This window comes from Oratosquilla oratoria, chromosome 1 (genome assembly GCF_046742065.1).
Source record: "Oratosquilla oratoria isolate Oo_2021 chromosome 1, ASM4674206v1, whole genome shotgun sequence".
NCBI lineage: Eukaryota > Metazoa > Arthropoda > Malacostraca > Stomatopoda > Squillidae > Oratosquilla > Oratosquilla oratoria.
Window position 1 is genome coordinate 83712605 of NC_134777.1, and position 18524 is coordinate 83731128.

Consider the following 18524-nt stretch of genomic DNA (forward strand, 5'->3'; position numbering starts at 1 on the left):
ACCTAATGCACACTTCAGATCAGTACTGAAAGGTTTGTCCGACAATTTAATCACAAAATCCGGATTGGAATGTTTACACCAATCACTATTTTTGATAAGTAGGGCAAGCTTGCTTTTCAACTTACGGCTGAGGTTACTACACAATTAGTAAATTGAACGATCTTAATATGTCTGTTGATTTTAAGTTAGTTAGCTTTGATATTAATTCGTTATTTACCTGTGTTCCGGTTTTTGACCTTCTTTCCTTCCTAGAAGAACTTATACTGCATTCTTTGCCTCTTCCAGTCGATGTCATTATCAATCTCATTAAACTCTGTGTGGTTGATTCCAAATTCGTTTTTGATGGAAAGTTCTATGTACAAAGATTTGGTATGGCTATGGGGAATCCCTTGTCTCCACTGTTGAGTAATTTGTACATGGAATTTTTTGAAAGGGAGTTGTTGTCTTGTATTCTTCCACGTAATGTTATTTGGTACAGGTATGTCGATAACATACTATGCATTTGGCCACTTGCTGACAACTTGGATAATTTTTAGATGAAGAAATAAAAAAGATTTATGAAATAGCATCAAACTTGAGATACCCAAATCATGTGATAGTTAGATCACAACATAAGGCCAGGAAGTCCTATGTTGATTCTTCCCCAAAAGATCCTTTTAATAAAAAGAATCTTTTGGTTCTTCCCTTTCATCCTAATTTGGTAAAACTCCCTCGTGTCCTTAAGTTTTTTAATGTTAATGTTGTGTTTAAGAACCATACAATCAAAGAACTTCTTATCAAGAATTCACCGGATAATTCGGCGGGTTGTGTCTACTCTATCCCTTGCAAGAAAGTTCTATGTACAAAGATTTGGTATGGCTATGGGGAATCCCTTGTCTCCACTGTTGAGTAATTTGTACATGGAATTTTTTGAAAGGGAGTTGTTGTCTTGTATTCTTCCACGTAATGTTATTTGGTACAGGTATGTCGATAACATACTATGCATTTGGCCACTTGCTGACAACTTGGATAATTTTTTAGTTAGTTTAAACAATTTAGTACCTTCTATAAAATTTAAAATTGAGATAGAACAAGAGAACAAATTACCCTTTCTAGATGTTACTATTCACAGAAAAGAAAGGTACTTCAGGTTTGATGTTTTTCGTAAACCAACTAACGTTTTTTCATATGTTCACTATTATTCTGCTCACCACCTTAACACAAAAATCTCAGTTTTTACCTCCATGTTTCTTAGAGCTTTTAGAGTTTGTAGTCCTGAATTTTCAGATGAAGAAATAAAAAAGATTTATGAAATAGCATCAAACTTGAGATACCCAAATCATGTGATAGTTAGATCACAACATAAGGCCAGGAAGTCCTATGTTGATTCTTCCCCAAAAGATCCTTTTAATAAAAAGAATCTTTTGGTTCTTCCCTTTCATCCTAATTTGGTAAAACTCCCTCGTGTCCTTAAGATTTTTAATGTTAATGTTGTGTTTAAGAACCATACAATCAAAGAACTTCTTATCAAGAATTCACTGGATAATTCGGCGGGTTGTGTCTACTCTATCCCTTGCAAGAATTGCAATTCTTGTTATATTGGTCAGACTGGCAAGGAATTAAAACTTAGATTGAACCAGCATAAGTATAGACGTGTCCGTACTGGCCAATCTTCAAGTGGGATTTTTGCTCACATTAGAGACTACAATCACTGTATTGATTGGGACAATTCCCAAGAAATTGTTTCAAGTAATTCTTATTTGATAAGGAATATAATTGAATCGTGTCTCATTAAAAAAAAAACTTTTAATAAAAATCTCAATTTAAGGACTGGTCTTTTTAAACTAGATAATTTTGTTATAACCAAATTGTAGGACAATGTCCCAAAGCTCCGCCTTAGCCATATTGTGTGACCTTTTTTCACCTGTGTCAACTGTCACCCATTTTTATTTATTTATTCTTGTTATTATTATTTTCTATTATATATATGTATGTGTGTGCATGCGTGCACATATATATGTATGTATGTAATTGTATATATTTATTATTATTTTTTCTATTTTTGTTTCTTTGTAAGACAATCCTTATGTATTTATGTTGAATCACATATGTCAATTGTCACCCTTCTTATTTTTTGTTATTATCATTTATATTTTGTTTCTTTGTAGGATATTTCTTATGTATTTATGTTGAATGACCTTGTCAATTGTCATCCTTATGTATTTATGCTGAGTGACATTTTATCACCTGTTTCAATTGTCACCCATTTTATTTATTGCTTTTATTTATATTTTTGTTTCTTTGTAAGATAATCCTTACGTATTTACGTTGAGTGACCTCTCCTGTTTTCTATACTATTGTATTTAAGTTATACTTTGTTGTGACACTATGTACTTTGAAAATGTCTTAATAGACGAAAACGTTCAGTATTCCGATCTTTAATTTCCTCGTGGTTACAAGCAAAAATCTTTATTCACGTGTTTTATGTGATTACTGTTGCATAAAGGAGGAAATAAAGAAGACCCTAACAACTATAGGCCAGTCTCTCTAACAAGTACAATAGCAAAAATTTGTGAAAGAATTGTCAAAATTAGATGGGTAAAATATTTAGAAAAAAAAAAACAACGTGCTCAATCCAAGGCAATTTGGATTCAGACAAGGACGATCATGCGTCACCAATTTAATATGTTTCTATTCAAGACTAATAGATATAATACAAGAAAGAGATGGATGGGCTCATTGTGCATTTCTAGACCTAAAAAAAGCTTTTGACAAAGTACCACATAAAAAGTTGCTTAAGAAATTAGAAACTGAAGGAGGAATACAGAGCAAACTGCTAAATTGGATGGAAGACTTTTTGCAAGAAAGAAAAATGAGAGTAGTGATAAGAGATCAACACTCAAAATGGGATGAAGTAATAAGCGGTGTTCCACAAGGAACAGTTCTGGCCCCAATAATGTTTGCTATATATATCAATGATATGGATGAAGGAATTGAAAGCTATATGAGCTTTTTTGCGGATGATGCAAAATTGTTGAAAAAAGTGAACACGGAAGAAGATTGTGAGTCGCTACAGAGTGATCTCAATAAAGTATGGGAATGGAGTAGGAAGTGGGAGATGGAATTCAATATTAAGAACTGTAGTATAATGGAATTTGGAAGAAGCAAAAAAAGAATAGTGGGATCATATAAATTGGGAGAAGAAGAAATTAAAAAAAGTAGAAAATGAGATGGACCTGGGAGTCATTATTATGAATAATATGTCCCCTGAGAGACATATAAACACAATTTTTGGAGAAACTTATGATTTAATAAGAACAATCAAAGTGGCATTTACATACCTGGACGAAGAAATGGTGAAGAAAATACTTGTCACTTTGATAAGACCAGGATTGGAATATGCAGCGACGACGTGGTCACAAAGCAACAAAACTTGAAAGAATACAAAGAGCAATTACAAAATTGGCACCAGAACTCTCAGAATTATCATATGAAGAGAGACTAGCAAAACTTGGGCTACAGACATTAGAGCAAAGAAAAGAGAGAGAAGACTTGATAACTATTTATAAAATCATGAAAGTGAGTGTAGTAGTTTCAGAGGGATCAGCTTGTAGAGTGTAGTTGGGAAGGCTTATGGGAGGGTCTTGATTGAGAGGATTAGGAGAGGAACAGAGGGAGTAATTGGTGAGGAACAGTGTGGTTTTAGGACAGGTAGGGGTTCTGTAGATCAGATTTTTGTGGCAAGACAGATATGTGAGAAAGCTATAGGAAAAGGTAAGGATGTTTTGGGGGGTTTTATGGATCTGGAAAAGTCTTACGACAGGGTAGACAGGAAGGCACTGTGGGAGGAACAGCAGATATATGGGATAGGAGGAAAGCTTTTAAGAGCAGTCAAGAGTTTTTACGATAGTAGTAGAGCTTATGCTAGTATTAGAAATGGAGAGAGTGAATGGTTTGAGATAAAGGTGGGACTTCGTCAAGGATGTGTTATGTCGCCCTGGCTGTTCAATCTATACATGGATGGGGTAATGTGAGAGGTGAGTGGAAGGGTAGTGGGTAGGGGGTTGGAGATGATTAAAGAAAATGGAGAAAAGTGGGAAATAAGCCAGCTGTTGTTTCCCGACGACACTGAGCTTGTAGCAGGATCAGAGGATGGATTGAGGAAGTTAATGACAGAGTTTGAGAAGGTGTGTGAAAGAAGGAAGCTGAAGATAAATGTGGGCAAAAGTAAGGTGATGAGATGTACAAGGGGAGTGAGTGACAGCAGGCTGGAAGTGAGTATTAAGGGTGAAAGACAGGAGGAAGTGGATAGTTTTAGATACTTGGGTGCAAATGTGGCAGGAAAGGGAGGAGTGGGGGTGGAGGTAGAATGTAGATTGAGAGAAGCGAGTAAATGCCTTGGTGGATTAAAAAGTGTAACAAGAGATAGACATCTGTGAATGGATGCTAAGAGGAGGTTATATGAAGGAGTGATTGTGCCAACTGCACTGTACGGGGCAGAAACATGGAACATAAGAGAGAAAGAGAGAGGAAGTTTAAGATGTGTTTGAGATTAAACGTCTGAGAAGTATGATAGGGGTTACTAGGCTAGATAGAGTGAGAAATGAGGAGGTGAGGAGGAGAACAGGGGTGGAAAGGGAGCTGAGAGATAGAGTTGATGAAAGACTATTGAGATGGTTTGGACACATGGAAAGAATGAGTGAAGAAAGATTAGTAAAAGAAATGTGGAAGGCAGAGGTGGAAGGAGTGAATATGAGGGGGCGTCCTTGGATGAGATGGATGGATGGGGTAAAAGGGGCATTAAAAAATAGAGGAATATCTGTTGAGGAAGGATGGGAGAGGACAAAAGATAGGAGTGAATGGAAAAGGGTTGTATATAGATGATGCTGTGATGCATGAGGGGAGTGGGTGGGGGATGGGGGGTGAGGAAATATGTATGAGAAAAAATTTGACGCAGCCCAAAGGGATTTCTCCCAGTCTTCTCCTTTTCTGCATGAGGGGATGGAGAGGGGGGTCGCCGAATTTATGAAGCAGCCTTGCTGTGGATGTGCTGTGTCTTGCGACACTGCTTCTAACCCAGGGCAGTGGACAGGATGTAGGGATGACCCGTCATCCAGGAGGTGCTAAGATAACAGGGAGGGAGGAGGGTGGAGGGGAGTGGAATATATAGGGAATGGAATGGGTGGGAGTGGTTTCTATACCTTTTTCTTTTTGGCTACTCTCCGTGTAAAGGGGAAAAGCCTTTGGTATATGTATGTGCTATAGTTGGCATTATCCTTATTGTTATTATTATTATTATTACTATTATTATTATTTTTATTATTGTTATTACTATTATTATAATTTTAGTTATCAAGAGTGTTATTATCATCATAATGATTGTTATCATTTTTGTTGTTGATATTATTGTTCTAATTCTTTATTGTAGTTCTTGTTTGGTCTCATAAATCACTTATTGTAATTCTGAAGTACCATTGTCACAGGTTTTGTGTCTGTGGCAATTTGCATATAGTTTGTTTTGTTTCAGATATGGTAATTGCTCTTTACTCTGCATTATTAAATCCATAACAATGTTGAATCATATATTCTATCCATGCTTTCATGGTTGTATAAAATCGTAGAAAACCTTCAGCATTAGAAAATTACTCGTGAGAGTAGAAACATTGTACTTTTATAGTTCCACAGTTCTCCTAAATAGATTTTGGTATTTTGTTTTATAATTTTCTAACTACTAAAGAAAAGTTTTTAGCTTGTTAAATTGAAAGGTTGAATAAGAAGCTTATACATATATACAACATTCATCAAGGCGACGGCGTTCCAATAATGATACACTTTCACATATACATAAATATAAGTGTTTTAAAATAAATATTTTTAATTTACCAATAGTTTTAAGAGTGTTATTATATATTCTTTATCATATTACTACAAGTAATATTCAAACCAATAATATTACACAAGCTCGTCATCTTGATGTTCATTCACGATGTGGTTGTGTGTATGTGAGATTCTCCCTACATGCACAGAATGTGGAGGATTTTCGACTAAGAGTGAACTGACATGGTTTTTCTTTACGTTTAGATATTGGTTAGTTGATTATTCTCACTCTTTCAGTACGAGAAGATATAAGGATCATTTCATGCTTACCATTTAATTTTAAAGACTGCCTTTTCGACCCCATAGTAATTTACTGACCCCTTTCGACACCCTAGCAATCTACTGACCTCCTTTCGACCACTTGGATGGTCTCATCAACCCCGTAGCAATCTACTGATCCCCTCTCGACCCCTTGGCTATTTGTCGACACCTTGGATGGTCTCATCGACCCCTGGGGGTCGATATCGACCATTTTGGGAAACCCTGCTCTAATTAATGCCTCTGTCGGTATTTATTCCCGACATAGTTGCAGGTGTCGTATACAGGGCCTGAGCCATAGTTTGTCAATAGTTGTGCTAGACCAGGGGTTCCCAAAATTTTCAGCTCATCGACCCCCTAGTAAAGTTTAAGATTTTCTATAGACCCCCAAACTATTAATTCACGAATTATGTCAGTTTATTATTATTATTATTGGTGTTGTTATTGTTATTAATGCTAATAATATTATTATTATAGTTGTTATTATCCTTATTATTATTGTTATTATTACTATTATTATTTTCATTATTGTTATTGTTATAGTTATAGTTATCAATAGTGTTATTATCATCATTTTGATCCGTTATAAAAGGTCTAAATGACAACATTCATCAAGGCGACGGCGTTCCAATAATGATACAGATACTTTCACATACAGTATACATAAACATAAGCGTTTTAGAATAGATATTTGTTATACATTTCTTTATTATATTAATAAGTAATATTCAAGCCAATAATATTACACAAGCTCGTCATCTTGATGTTCATTCACGATGTGGTTGTGTGTATGTGAGATTCTCCCTACATGCACAGAATGGGGAGAATTTTCGACTCAGAGTGAACTGACATGGTTTTTCTTTAAGTTTAGATAATGGTTAGTTGATTATTCTCACTCTTTCAGTATGGAAGGAGAACAGGACCATTTCACGCTAACAATTTCATTCTAAAGACTGCCTTTCGACCAGTGGCGGCGCCAGGGGGGGCTTGGGGGGGCTTTAGCCCCCCAAAAAAGTGACCAGCCCCCCCATTAGCCCCCCCCAACTGAAATGAGCAAATTTAAAATTTAAAACACACATTGAAATAATTTTATTAAGTGGAATTTTTAATTGCCAGGGCAAAAGATTTGTCAGCCATCAGTGCTTGCCCTACCATTAACCCTCTCCCCTTCTGAAATGAGGATAATATATGTGTATTATCATATTACTATTAGCCCCCCAAAAATTTGCTCAGCCCCCCCTTAGCCTCCCCAACTAAAAATTCCTGGCGCCGCCGCTGCTTTCGACCCCATAGCAATCTACTGACCCCCTTTCAACTCCATAGATGGTTTCATCGACCCCTGGGGGTCGATATCGACCACTTTGGGAACCCCTGTTCTAAACGAAACAACTATGTAAATACACACACACACACACACACACACACACATTCCACCGAACGGACGGCGTAGAGGACGTTCTGAAGAAAAAGTGAAATTTTCGTGGATCCCAAAGCAAAGGAAGTACCTATTGTATTTACAGGGTGGGGGGGAATTGCTCGTGGTGTAGTGGGAAAGTGAGGAAAAAGGAGAAGGGGAGGGATTACTGAGGGAAATGGAAGGAAATGAGGAAGGAGAGGACTTGGACCAGGCAGGCAGACGCCATGTAAACAAAAGAGGTCCCGACCAATTTAGTGACGACGAAATGTCTAACAAAAATGTAAAGATTAGAAACATAGATAAGAACAATTCAATGGAAGGTGAGGATAATAATTTCCAAGGATTTAAAGAGGGGGAGGCGGATACCCACCTCCCCCGACTAGCAAAACTGGAGGAAAGGCTTGAACAGACTGAACATTGGGAGATTAGGTTCGGTAAAATGTCAAAACGTGCAGAAAAGGTTGAAAGATTGGAATAACTAGAGAAGGCGAACTAAAACTTAACTGATGAAATAGAAGAACTAAAAAGACAGTTAAGAAAAGTAAAAGAGGAGAATAAAAAATTAAAAAGGAACAATAAAGACAATAAAGAAACAATAGCAAAAAACGCACAGGGGTGGAGAAAGATACAGGAAAATAGTAAAGTTGCATTTACTGATGTAATTAAACAGCAAATGAAATAACAAACTGAAGACTCAGTTATCAAAGTGATGAGACAGAAGGAGAATATTGTAAGAGACTTAGCAGATAAAAAGAAATGTATAATTATATTAGGAATGGAAGAGAAACACAACCCAGATAGAACCTCAAGAATCAAAGAGGAAAATGAAAAAGTAAGCAGTTTACTACAATTAGTTCAGGAAGATGAACCAGAAATAATTTAACAAATCAAAGAGAAGTTCAGACTCGGAAAGTATAGTACAGATAAGACCAGACCAATTAAGATTAAATTCAAGTCACAAACGACGGCAGAGAATATCTTATCCAAAACAGGGAAACTAGCAACAAGTGAACAATATAAAAAGGTATGGATAAAAAGGGAAATGAATAAAGAGGAAAGAGAGGAAGAAAAAAAGAAAAGACTTGAAGCTAAGGAAAAAAAACGAGAACAGAACAGTCAGAAAAAGAGAGATTCTATTGGAGAGTAGTGAATATGAAACTAAGGAAATTCGACATACAAGAGAAAAACAAAAGGGAAACAGAGAACACAATGGAAGTGGCAGAAAACTAAGAGTATCTTACACAAATATAGATGGATTAATAATGGGATTGAATGAGCTGAATGATTATTTGAAGGAAAAAGAACCGGACATAATGGGAATTGTAGAAACAAGATTATAAGGTCCACTACCACCCAACAGTGTAGGACACGATGCATATAATTATTGGATTAGAAACAGAGAGACAAAGCAAGGGGGTGGAGTTATGTTCCTGACTAAGAAGGATATAAACGTGAGGTGTGTCACATATGGAAAGAATAGAGTAGAGATGATTATGATCGAAGTGGAAGACAGAGATAAGAAAAATAGAAAGTTTGTGATAAATTATGTGCCTCCGAAAACAGCCTCGTGGGAAGAGAGTGAACATAAAAGTATGTTAGAAGACACAAAGATAACATTAAATAAGATCATGGAAGATGGAGGAAGAATAGTTATGATGGGCGACTTTAATTGCAAAGAAATCTGCTGGGAAGCTATGACCGTAAAGGGTGGAGACGGCTCATGGGGAAACGCTCTACTTGAGATGATTACTGACAATACAATGACACAGGGGATACAGGAGAACACTAGGTATAGAAATGAGGAAGAACCATCGAGACTAGACCTAATAATTACATCTGAACCCAGAATAGTGGACAAGATTGAATATAAAACACCAATAAGTAAAAGTGACCACATATTGATTGAACTGGAACTTAATGAAGAAAAATATATGAAAAGAAATGAACAATTTAGAAAAGGAGGAATGATGTATGAAAAAACATTCTTTGATAAAATAAGAGAATTCTTTCAACAAGAAAACTGGGAAGAAATATACAAAGAAGAAACAACAGTGGAGGAGAAATGGAATATTTTGACAAAAATTTACAAAAAAGGAGTGGAAAAGTATGTCACAAGACAAAAACAAGAAAAAGAATATGTAAAATGCTGGTACAATAAAAGTTGTAGGGAGTTAAAAGACAAAAGAGACAAAGCTTGGACCAGAGGGAAAAAAGACAGAAGGCCTGAATAATGGAAAATATATACTTGTTATAGAAATGAATATGTACAAACGTGCAGAGAGGAAAAGAGAAAATATGAAAAAGATGTCATAGAAAAGTGTAAAGATCAACCAAATCTATTTTACAGATTTGTAAACAACAAATTGAAAAACAAACAAGACTTGGAGAAATTAAGACAAGGAGTTGAATACACAGAGGAAATTGAAATGGCGGAAATTACGAACAAACATTTTAAATCGGTGTTTACAAGGGAGAACATACAACCTGAAGAGATCGAATGGAAAGAGAAAGTCCCTCCCATGAAAGAAATAGAAGTAACAAAGAACGAAATATTGAAACACTTGAGTAATCTTGATGTCAGAAAATCGCATGGACCAGATGAAATAGCAAACTGGATTTTGAAAGAATGCAGAAATGAACTGGCAGACAAAATACATAGCATACTAAACAGTTCCTTGAAAGAAGGAAAAGTTCCAGAAGATTGGAAAAAAAGCAAATATAGACCTATATATAAAGGAGGAAATAAAGAAGACCCTACCAACCATAGACCAGTCTTTCTAACAAGTACAATAGCAAAAATTTGTGAAAGAATTATCAAAAGTAGATGGGTAAAATATTTAGAAAAAAAAAAACAGCGTGCTCAATCCAAGGCAATTTGGATTCAGACAAGGACGATCATGCGTCACCAATTTAATATGTTTCTATTCAAGGCTAATAGATATAATACAAGAAAGAGATGGATGGGCTCATTGTGCATTTCTAGACCTAAAAAAAGCTTTTGACAAAGTACCACATAAGAAGTTGCTTAAGAAATTAGAAACTGAAGGAGGAATACAGGGCAAACTGCTCAATTGGATGGAAGACTTTTTGCAAGAAAGGAAAATGAGAGTAGTGATAAGAGACAAACACTCAAAATGGGATGAAGTAATAAGCGGTGTTCCGCAAGGAACAGTTCTGGCCCCAGTAATGTTTGCTATATATATTAATGATATGGATGAAGGAATTGAAAGCTATACGAGCTTCTTTGCAGATGATGCAAAACTACTGAAAAGAGTGAACACGGAAGAAGATTGTGAATCACTACAGAGTGATCTAAATAAAGTACAGGAATGGAGTAGGAAGTGGGAGATGGAGTTCAATACAAAAAAGTGTAGTATAATGGAATTTGGAAAAAGCAAAAACAGAATAACAGGATCATATAAATTTGGAGAAGGAATAAAAAAAGTAGAAAATGAGAAGGACCTGGGAGTCATTGTTATTAGTGGTGGGCAGCTACCGGTAAAGTTACCGGCTTTATTGGTAACAGCCTTGACGGTAGCTTACCGGCAATAATTCTGCTACCGTTAAGGTTCCGTTAACCGATAAGCTATACCATAACACTCGGGGAGCGGTAAGCACGTCTCGGCTTGGTGGTGCTGAGTGACGGTAGTGGTGGGCAGCTACCGGTAGTTACGGGTTTTATCGGTAACAACCTTGACGGTAGCTTACCAGCAAAAAATCTGCTACCGTTTAAGCTCCGTTAACCGATAAGCTATCCCATAACACTCAGAGAGCGGTAAGCACGTTTCGGCTTGGTGGTACTGAGTGACAGTACTGACGGCCCTACGTAGGATAAAAATTAACAGGAACGTATTCAACGTACTAGATCGTCCTGCTCCCTTCTTGGCCCACAGATGCACAGTACGAAATGTACGTATTCGAATATGAAATTTAACAGGAACGTATTCAACGTGCTAGATCGTCTTGTTCGCATCTCGGCCCGCAGAGGTTCAGTGCGAAATGTACGTATTCGATTAGTCAGCCTATGTGATCTAGAAATGAAGAGGTGGTCAGACTACTCGAAAACTTTTCAGTCTGCCTGGTTAAAGGATCCCCTGTTTAAAAAAGGGTTAGCGGAAGTGAAAGAGGATGGAAATAAGGCACGTTGTAAAGTTTGTAGAACAGACACGAAAGCTCACAGAACGGGGAGATTGGAGAGACACTGTTTCCACACTTACCAGATCTTCATATTTAACTTTATATTTAATGTTTATTAATATATGCATATTTACATAAATGTACGCAGTTGCTCATGAAAGACTCTGCATGTTGCAGTCTATTTGTACTGTACTTGTATTGGAGTTAATCACAAACAAGTTCACAAATACACTTATCAGACTCGCACGAGTGATGACTGACAAGGATATATATATAAGCTATGGGTTGGGGCAGGGAATACAGTATACCACAACAGACTCACGGAAAGCAGAGACAAGAATAAGCGGGCAGAGACGATCAAAGATTCTGGTGGATTAACACTGTGCCCATTGAAGTGGCCTCTACGACGCAAGGTAACGTGTTATTCAAAAATCATATTTTGAGAGTGATACGCATGTAATTATTATTCACGTAGTCTCAAGTAACAAATATTTGCGAGCCTTAATTGGGATGAATTAAGTGAACGTGTGCTTCATTGAGAGTGGATCAAATCTTTTCGAGCGCTTGCCCAACTCTGATAAGAGATACATTCAATATTGTGATGTATGTCTTTTCTTAAAAATCAAGTAATCTCTGTCTTTTATTAACGAGAATTAATTCGATGGTCAATACAATTATAGCCTACTTAGTAAATGATTCCTTACATTTTTTTTTTTTTTTTTTTTTTCTCTCCCAGTGTTCTCTGTCTCTACGATGTACTCCAAACGAAAGAGAACAAGTCCGGTATGGACATACATGGAGCAGACAGGATCAAACATAGTTACATGTACCATATGCAAAGGTACTTTTACCTTTACAGGAAGTACATCGGGACTATTTGGGCATTTAAGAACAAGACATCGTACCGAGTACCTTGATTTGACAAACATAGAGACACCTAACTGGCCACCACCGCTTGCATCGTCACAGTCCGCTGAATCTGCATCACCATCACTGTCTGGACCATCACAACCAGGACCATCGCAGCCTGGACCATCACAACCAGGACCATCGCAGCCTGGACCATCACAGCCTGGACCATCCAGCAGGGTCATATCAGCGGCGCCACGTAAATTATCACGACAACAAACGCTGGAATATGTTTTCACCAGAAGGCAGGCATATCCAGATGGGTCAGAAAAAAAAAAAAAAAAAAACGATTCACATCTACTGAAAATGATAGTGAGTGATATGCAACCTCTATCCTTGGTAGAAAATAAAGGTTTTCAGGAGTTTGTCAAGGTGATCGATCCTCGTTATGTGCTTCCAAGTAGGAGGGAGCTCATGCGAACACAATTTCCTTCTCTTTACGAAAAACAAAAACAGCAGATGCGAGAAGAGTTGGAGGGGGCAAGTTATGTTGCTCTCACTTCCGATCTTTGGACCTCAAGGCAAACTTAAATAATTTCTAAGTGTGACTGCTCATTTTATATCTTCTGAATGGGAACTAAAATCTAAGCTCCTGGCTACAAAAAGACTAATGGTTGACCACACATCAGAAAACATAGAAGGTGCACTCAAAGAAATATGTGAGGAGTGGGACTTGCTAGAAAAAGTGTGTTGCATCGTGACAGATAATGCTCCCAACATAGTAAAAGCAGTGAAAGACATGAATGTAATTCACATTCCATGTTTCGCCCACTCTCTGAATCTAGTGGTTCAAAATGCTCTGAAGAACAGTAATGATGTGAAGAAAGTACAAGAAAAGGTGAAAGCGATTGTGTCATTCTTTCACCATAGTGTTAAATCTTCAGACAAGTTATGTGCCCAGCAGATACAACAAGGAAGCGAGAGAAAAAAAAACTGATAATGGACGTGGAGACAAGATGGAACTCAACATTTTATATGTTTGAAAGGTTCCAGGAGCAACACGAAGCAGTGACATCAACTTTGTGCGTGTTAGGTAGGAATAACATGTGCCTATCTGGTGATGAATTAGAATGTCTCAGCAAAGCCATCTGTGTCCTTCAACCTTTTGATGTGGTGACTAAAGAACTTTCGGCAGAAAAAATTACTTGCCTGTCAAAAGTCATTCCACTGATCAAAGCCCTTCGAAGTTGCATGTTTTCAAAGAAGGACGCACATAGAAGAGAGTTCTATGAAACTTTTCCTTTGGGTCTGGAGGTGCGAGCGCGATTAGATAGGAAATTTTCAGGACTTGAGAGAAGATTTATTCTTGCAGTGGGAACATTGTTAGACCCAAGGCTTAAGAAACTTCATTTCGTTGATAAAGGGAACATAAATGACGTGCAGGAAAAGCTTATAAACTCAATGTGTGCACGAAGTGATTCCCAGGAACCTGTGCCAGCTCCAGCAACACCAAGCAGCTCAACATCAGAGACCAACACAACCAGAAAGACAGCTCGACTTGTGGGAAGAACATGATGAGATAGTGAAAGAGTGTTTGAAGGCAGTACAACCAGCATGTGTTGGACCAAATGTAAACATGAGGAGGTACCTAGAGGAAGGCATTATTGCCCGACACGGAGATCCTCTACGCTGGTGGAAAAATCATTCACAGTCCTTCCCTTTATTGCAGGAAAAAGCAAAACATTACCTTTGCATTCCAGCCACATCTGTGTCATCTGAACGAGTGTTTTCGCGAGCAGGTGAGTTGATTTCAGACTGACGAAATTGCTTAAGTGATGAAAATGTAAATATGCTTCTGTTTCTAAATAAGAATATGAACTAATTTGTATGAAAAAATAATTGAGGAAAAAAAAATATATGCTGACAATGAAATCTAATATATCCTTGAGTATTCACCTTGGTCTTTGGATCACGTGTTGGGCTTGTGATCGACATCTATTTCCCTCTCGGGAGAGAGCTCAGAGCTCGTATGACTGATCTATGGGTAATGCTGTGACCTTACACACACCCCCTCCCTACTCCCCGCCCACGAGAGTTAGAGTAACGACTCGGAGCGCAGGATTTTTAAAGTGACGACGTTACAAAACTTGAGTTGTGACTACACACCATAGTAGGATGAAATTTGTTTAGATCTAAGTCATAAAGGCGACTCGAACTTGGGACGTCACTACTACCTCACGAGTCTTTTACCGGTAAATTACCGGTAATCCCGGTAACGGCATTGTTGTTTACCGGTAATTCCGGTATTGAAATTAGCGGTATTTGCCCAGCACTAATTGTTATGAATGAAATGTCACCTGAGAAACATATAAATAAGATTTTTGGAGAAACTTATAATTTAATAAGAACAATCAAAGTTGCATTCACATACCTGGATGAAGAAATGGTGAAGAAAATTCTAATCACCCTGATAAGACCAAGATTGGAATATGCAGCAACGATATGGTCACCAAGTACAAAAAAATGTATAAAAAAAAATTGAAAGAATACAAAGAGCAATTACAAAATTGGCACCAACACTCTCAAAACTATCATATGAAGAGAGACTAGCAAAACTTGAACTACAGACACTAGAGCAAAGAAGAGAGAGAGGAGATTTGATAGCTATTTACAGAATCATGAAAGGCATAGAAATTACTGATAGAGAGAATCTGATAAAATGGGATGATAGAAATACAAGAGGACACGGAAATAAAATAAAAAAAGACAGCTATAGAAGAGATCTGAAAAAGAACAGCTTTCCTCACAGAGTAATAGACAGTTGGAACAAGTTAGATGAGAAAGTGGTATGTGCAAAAACAATACATGAATTTAAAAATAGTTTAGATAAAATGAGATATGAAGACGGGACCGCACGAGCATAGCTCCCCTTCCCGTAAAATACAACTAGGTAAATACAACTAGGTAAATACACTCATACACACACACAAACACACACACACACTCACATACACACACACACATACACACACACACACACATACACACATAAAAATACACACACATACATATACATGTACGCACACATATACAATCAAATACAAACATGCATACACAAGGAAACATACACACACACAAATATACACAAACACACATGCATACAAAAATATATATACGAACACAAAATAGACACACACACACACACACACACACACACACACACACACACACACACACACAGAGTAATAGACAGTTGGAACAAGTTAGATGAGAAAGTGGTGTGTGCAAAAACAATACATGAATTTAAAAATAGTTTAGATAAAACGAGATATGAAAACGGGACACCACGAGCATAGCTCCCCTTCCCGTAAAATACAACTAGGTAAATACACACACACACACACAGGCACACACACACACAGACACACACACACATACAGCAACACACATAAACACAAATACATGCGTAAACATACACACATATGTACATAAACACGTATAAACATATATACTAACTATACACATATACACACATGTAACACACGTACACTTACGTTCACAAACATATACACACGTATACGTATACATACGTACACGGACGTATAGACAAACACACAGTAACACACACACACACACACACACACACCCGCACAAACACGCACACATACAGACACAATCACACAGACATAGACACACACATACATACTCACATACACACACACATAAAAACACACAAACACATACACACACACATACACACACACACACACATTCACGCATACACACACAAAAATACACTTACAGACGCACACAAAAACACGTACATAAAGGAACATATACACAAACATATGCACACACATGTAGACACATGTACATACATACACATGTAGACACATGTACACATACACATATACACAAATGTACACACATACACATATATACACAAATGTACACACACTGGTATACAAACACACATATACAGACACATACATGTACACACACACACACACACACACAGACATGCATTTATGCATGTACTGTACACACAAATATATATAAACACATATGTACGCACACAAACTCATATGCGTACACACACATGAACACACATGTATACACACACATCTACATGCACACATGCACACACATACATGAACACACACACAAGTACACACAAATACATGTTCACAGACACACATGTACATACATACATATGTACACACACATGTACATAGACATGTAGACTAACACACATACACACACATGTACACACACACACTTCTACACACACATGTACAGACACACACACTTAAAACACACGCACAGGTACACACCCGGTGTGTGGTGTGTGAGTGGTCTCAGACCTACCCAGAGATCGGCTAATAAGGAGCTCTGAGCTCACTGCCGTAGGGTGGTGTCTGGCTGTCTCGACAGAGACTGCAGCAGATCCGAGGTGAATACATAAACGGACACGTAAAAACACACATGTCCAGTCATGTACACATACACATGTACACACACATACACACACACATGTCCAAAAACATATGTACATATACACACACATACACATATTCATATACACAAACACGTGTAGGCCTAATCCTTCGAACAAAGCCAACCACTCTGACAACAGCACATCATCGCTTTAACTATCATACGCGCTCCCTTTATTGTTTGACAATCTCGAAGTTTTAAATCCGCCCACATTGAAGTTAAGTAAATTGAGACGGAGGGGAGGAAAATAAGGATGAGTATTTTGTGTAGGCCAGTGGTTCTCAACCTGGGGCCCCCAAAGGAGTCACGGGGGCCCCCAGGAGGAGCGGCGGGGGCCCCCAGGAGGAGCCGCGGGGGCCCCCAGGAGGAGCGGCGGGAGCCCCCAGGAGGAGCCGCGGGGGGCCCCCAGGAGGAGCCGCGGGGATCCCCAGGAGGAGCCGTGGGGGCCCACAGGAGGAGCCGCGGGGCCCCCCAAGAGGAGCGGCAGGGGCCGCATGAATGCCTCTCAATCCTTATCGGATATCATATCGTCCGAACACTCCAATTTGTCAAACATATCGTCACTGTATTCGAATTGTTTATCGTTATCTCGAGTTGATTTGAAGGCGATCATCTTCCTGTGGAACTCGTGTAAAGACGCTTTCACCTTAGGTCTGGGTATCAGCGTACAACCCAGGGAACGTTTTACTGTGCTCGTACCTTAGTCTAGCTGCCAACACCTTATCTTCTTGGAACGTCTTCTTCGTTATACCCTTGGTAGCCATTAGCCATTTCCATAGGTGCTTCTATCTACGCCTCTGTCAACGCTTCTTCGCCGTTTCGTCTCTTGGTATCGGCTTCGTCGCTATGGCTTCGCCATGGGTGCTTGAACTAATTCGTGAGAGGGCGCTTCGCGCCCTGCCCTTTGCTCGCGGCCAATCAATCGTCTCCGTTGCCGTGACGTCAGCGTTCTCGGCCCATCAGTCGTCTGCGTTGCCGTGACGTCACCACTCTGGGCCAATCAGTTGTCCCCGTTGCTGTGACGTCACCACGTATCGGTAGTCGGTATTGTACAGCCAATCTCCCTTACGAAAGTGTCCCCCAAACACCGTCACCACTGAGGTCATTTCAGAATAATTTTGAATACGTTATGTATATATATATATATATATGTATATACATATATATATATATATATCGATAATTTTTGTGACAGTTGCATACAGGATTCGAACCCGCTGTACTCGGCCATCCGTAGATTACCTTCCCAGTGCCCTAGACCACTACACCACAGAGGCTATAAAATCCTTGAAACCTGGAATCGAACTGATTCCCGAGGGAAGGAAGATCACTTATTACGGCGATCCGAAATTCCTGTTTTACTCAAGGACCAGCCCACCAGTGGTATGGGGTAAGGACCGGGACGAACCCCTTTCACGCTTATCGCCATTGTAACTATGAGAGTAATTCGCTAATAGCGATAAGCGTGAAAGGTGTTCGTCCCGGTCCTTACCCCATACCACTGGTGGGC

At 38.5% G+C, this 18524-nt stretch overlaps 1 protein-coding gene across 1 annotated transcript; it reads left to right on the forward strand.

Annotated features, from left to right (window-relative positions):
• The first annotated feature begins 12421 nt into the window (after positions 1-12421).
• LOC143028828 (E3 SUMO-protein ligase ZBED1-like) lies at positions 12422-14336 on the forward strand. Its single transcript, XM_076191193.1, has 4 exons — positions 12422-13057; positions 13167-13465; positions 13564-14077; positions 14247-14336. Exons 1-4 carry the CDS (start codon positions 12422-12424, stop codon positions 14334-14336), a joined length of 1539 nt encoding a protein of 512 aa, XP_076047308.1.
• The last annotated feature ends 4188 nt before the right edge of the window (positions 14337-18524 follow it).

What these genes read in the sequence shown, in the direction of transcription:
- LOC143028828 (XM_076191193.1), top strand. Translation starts at nt 12,422, where the DNA reads ATGTACTCCAAACGAAAGAGAACAAGTCCGGTATGGACATACATGGAG. An exon ending in TGCGAGAAGAGTTGGAGGGG is followed by an intron (nt 13,058 to 13,166) that starts GCAAGTTATGTT and finishes CTAAAATCTAAG; the next exon opens with CTCCTGGCTACAAAAAGACT. An exon ending in CCAGAAAGACAGCTCGACTT is followed by an intron (nt 14,078 to 14,246) that starts GTGGGAAGAACA and finishes CCTTTATTGCAG; the next exon opens with GAAAAAGCAAAACATTACCT.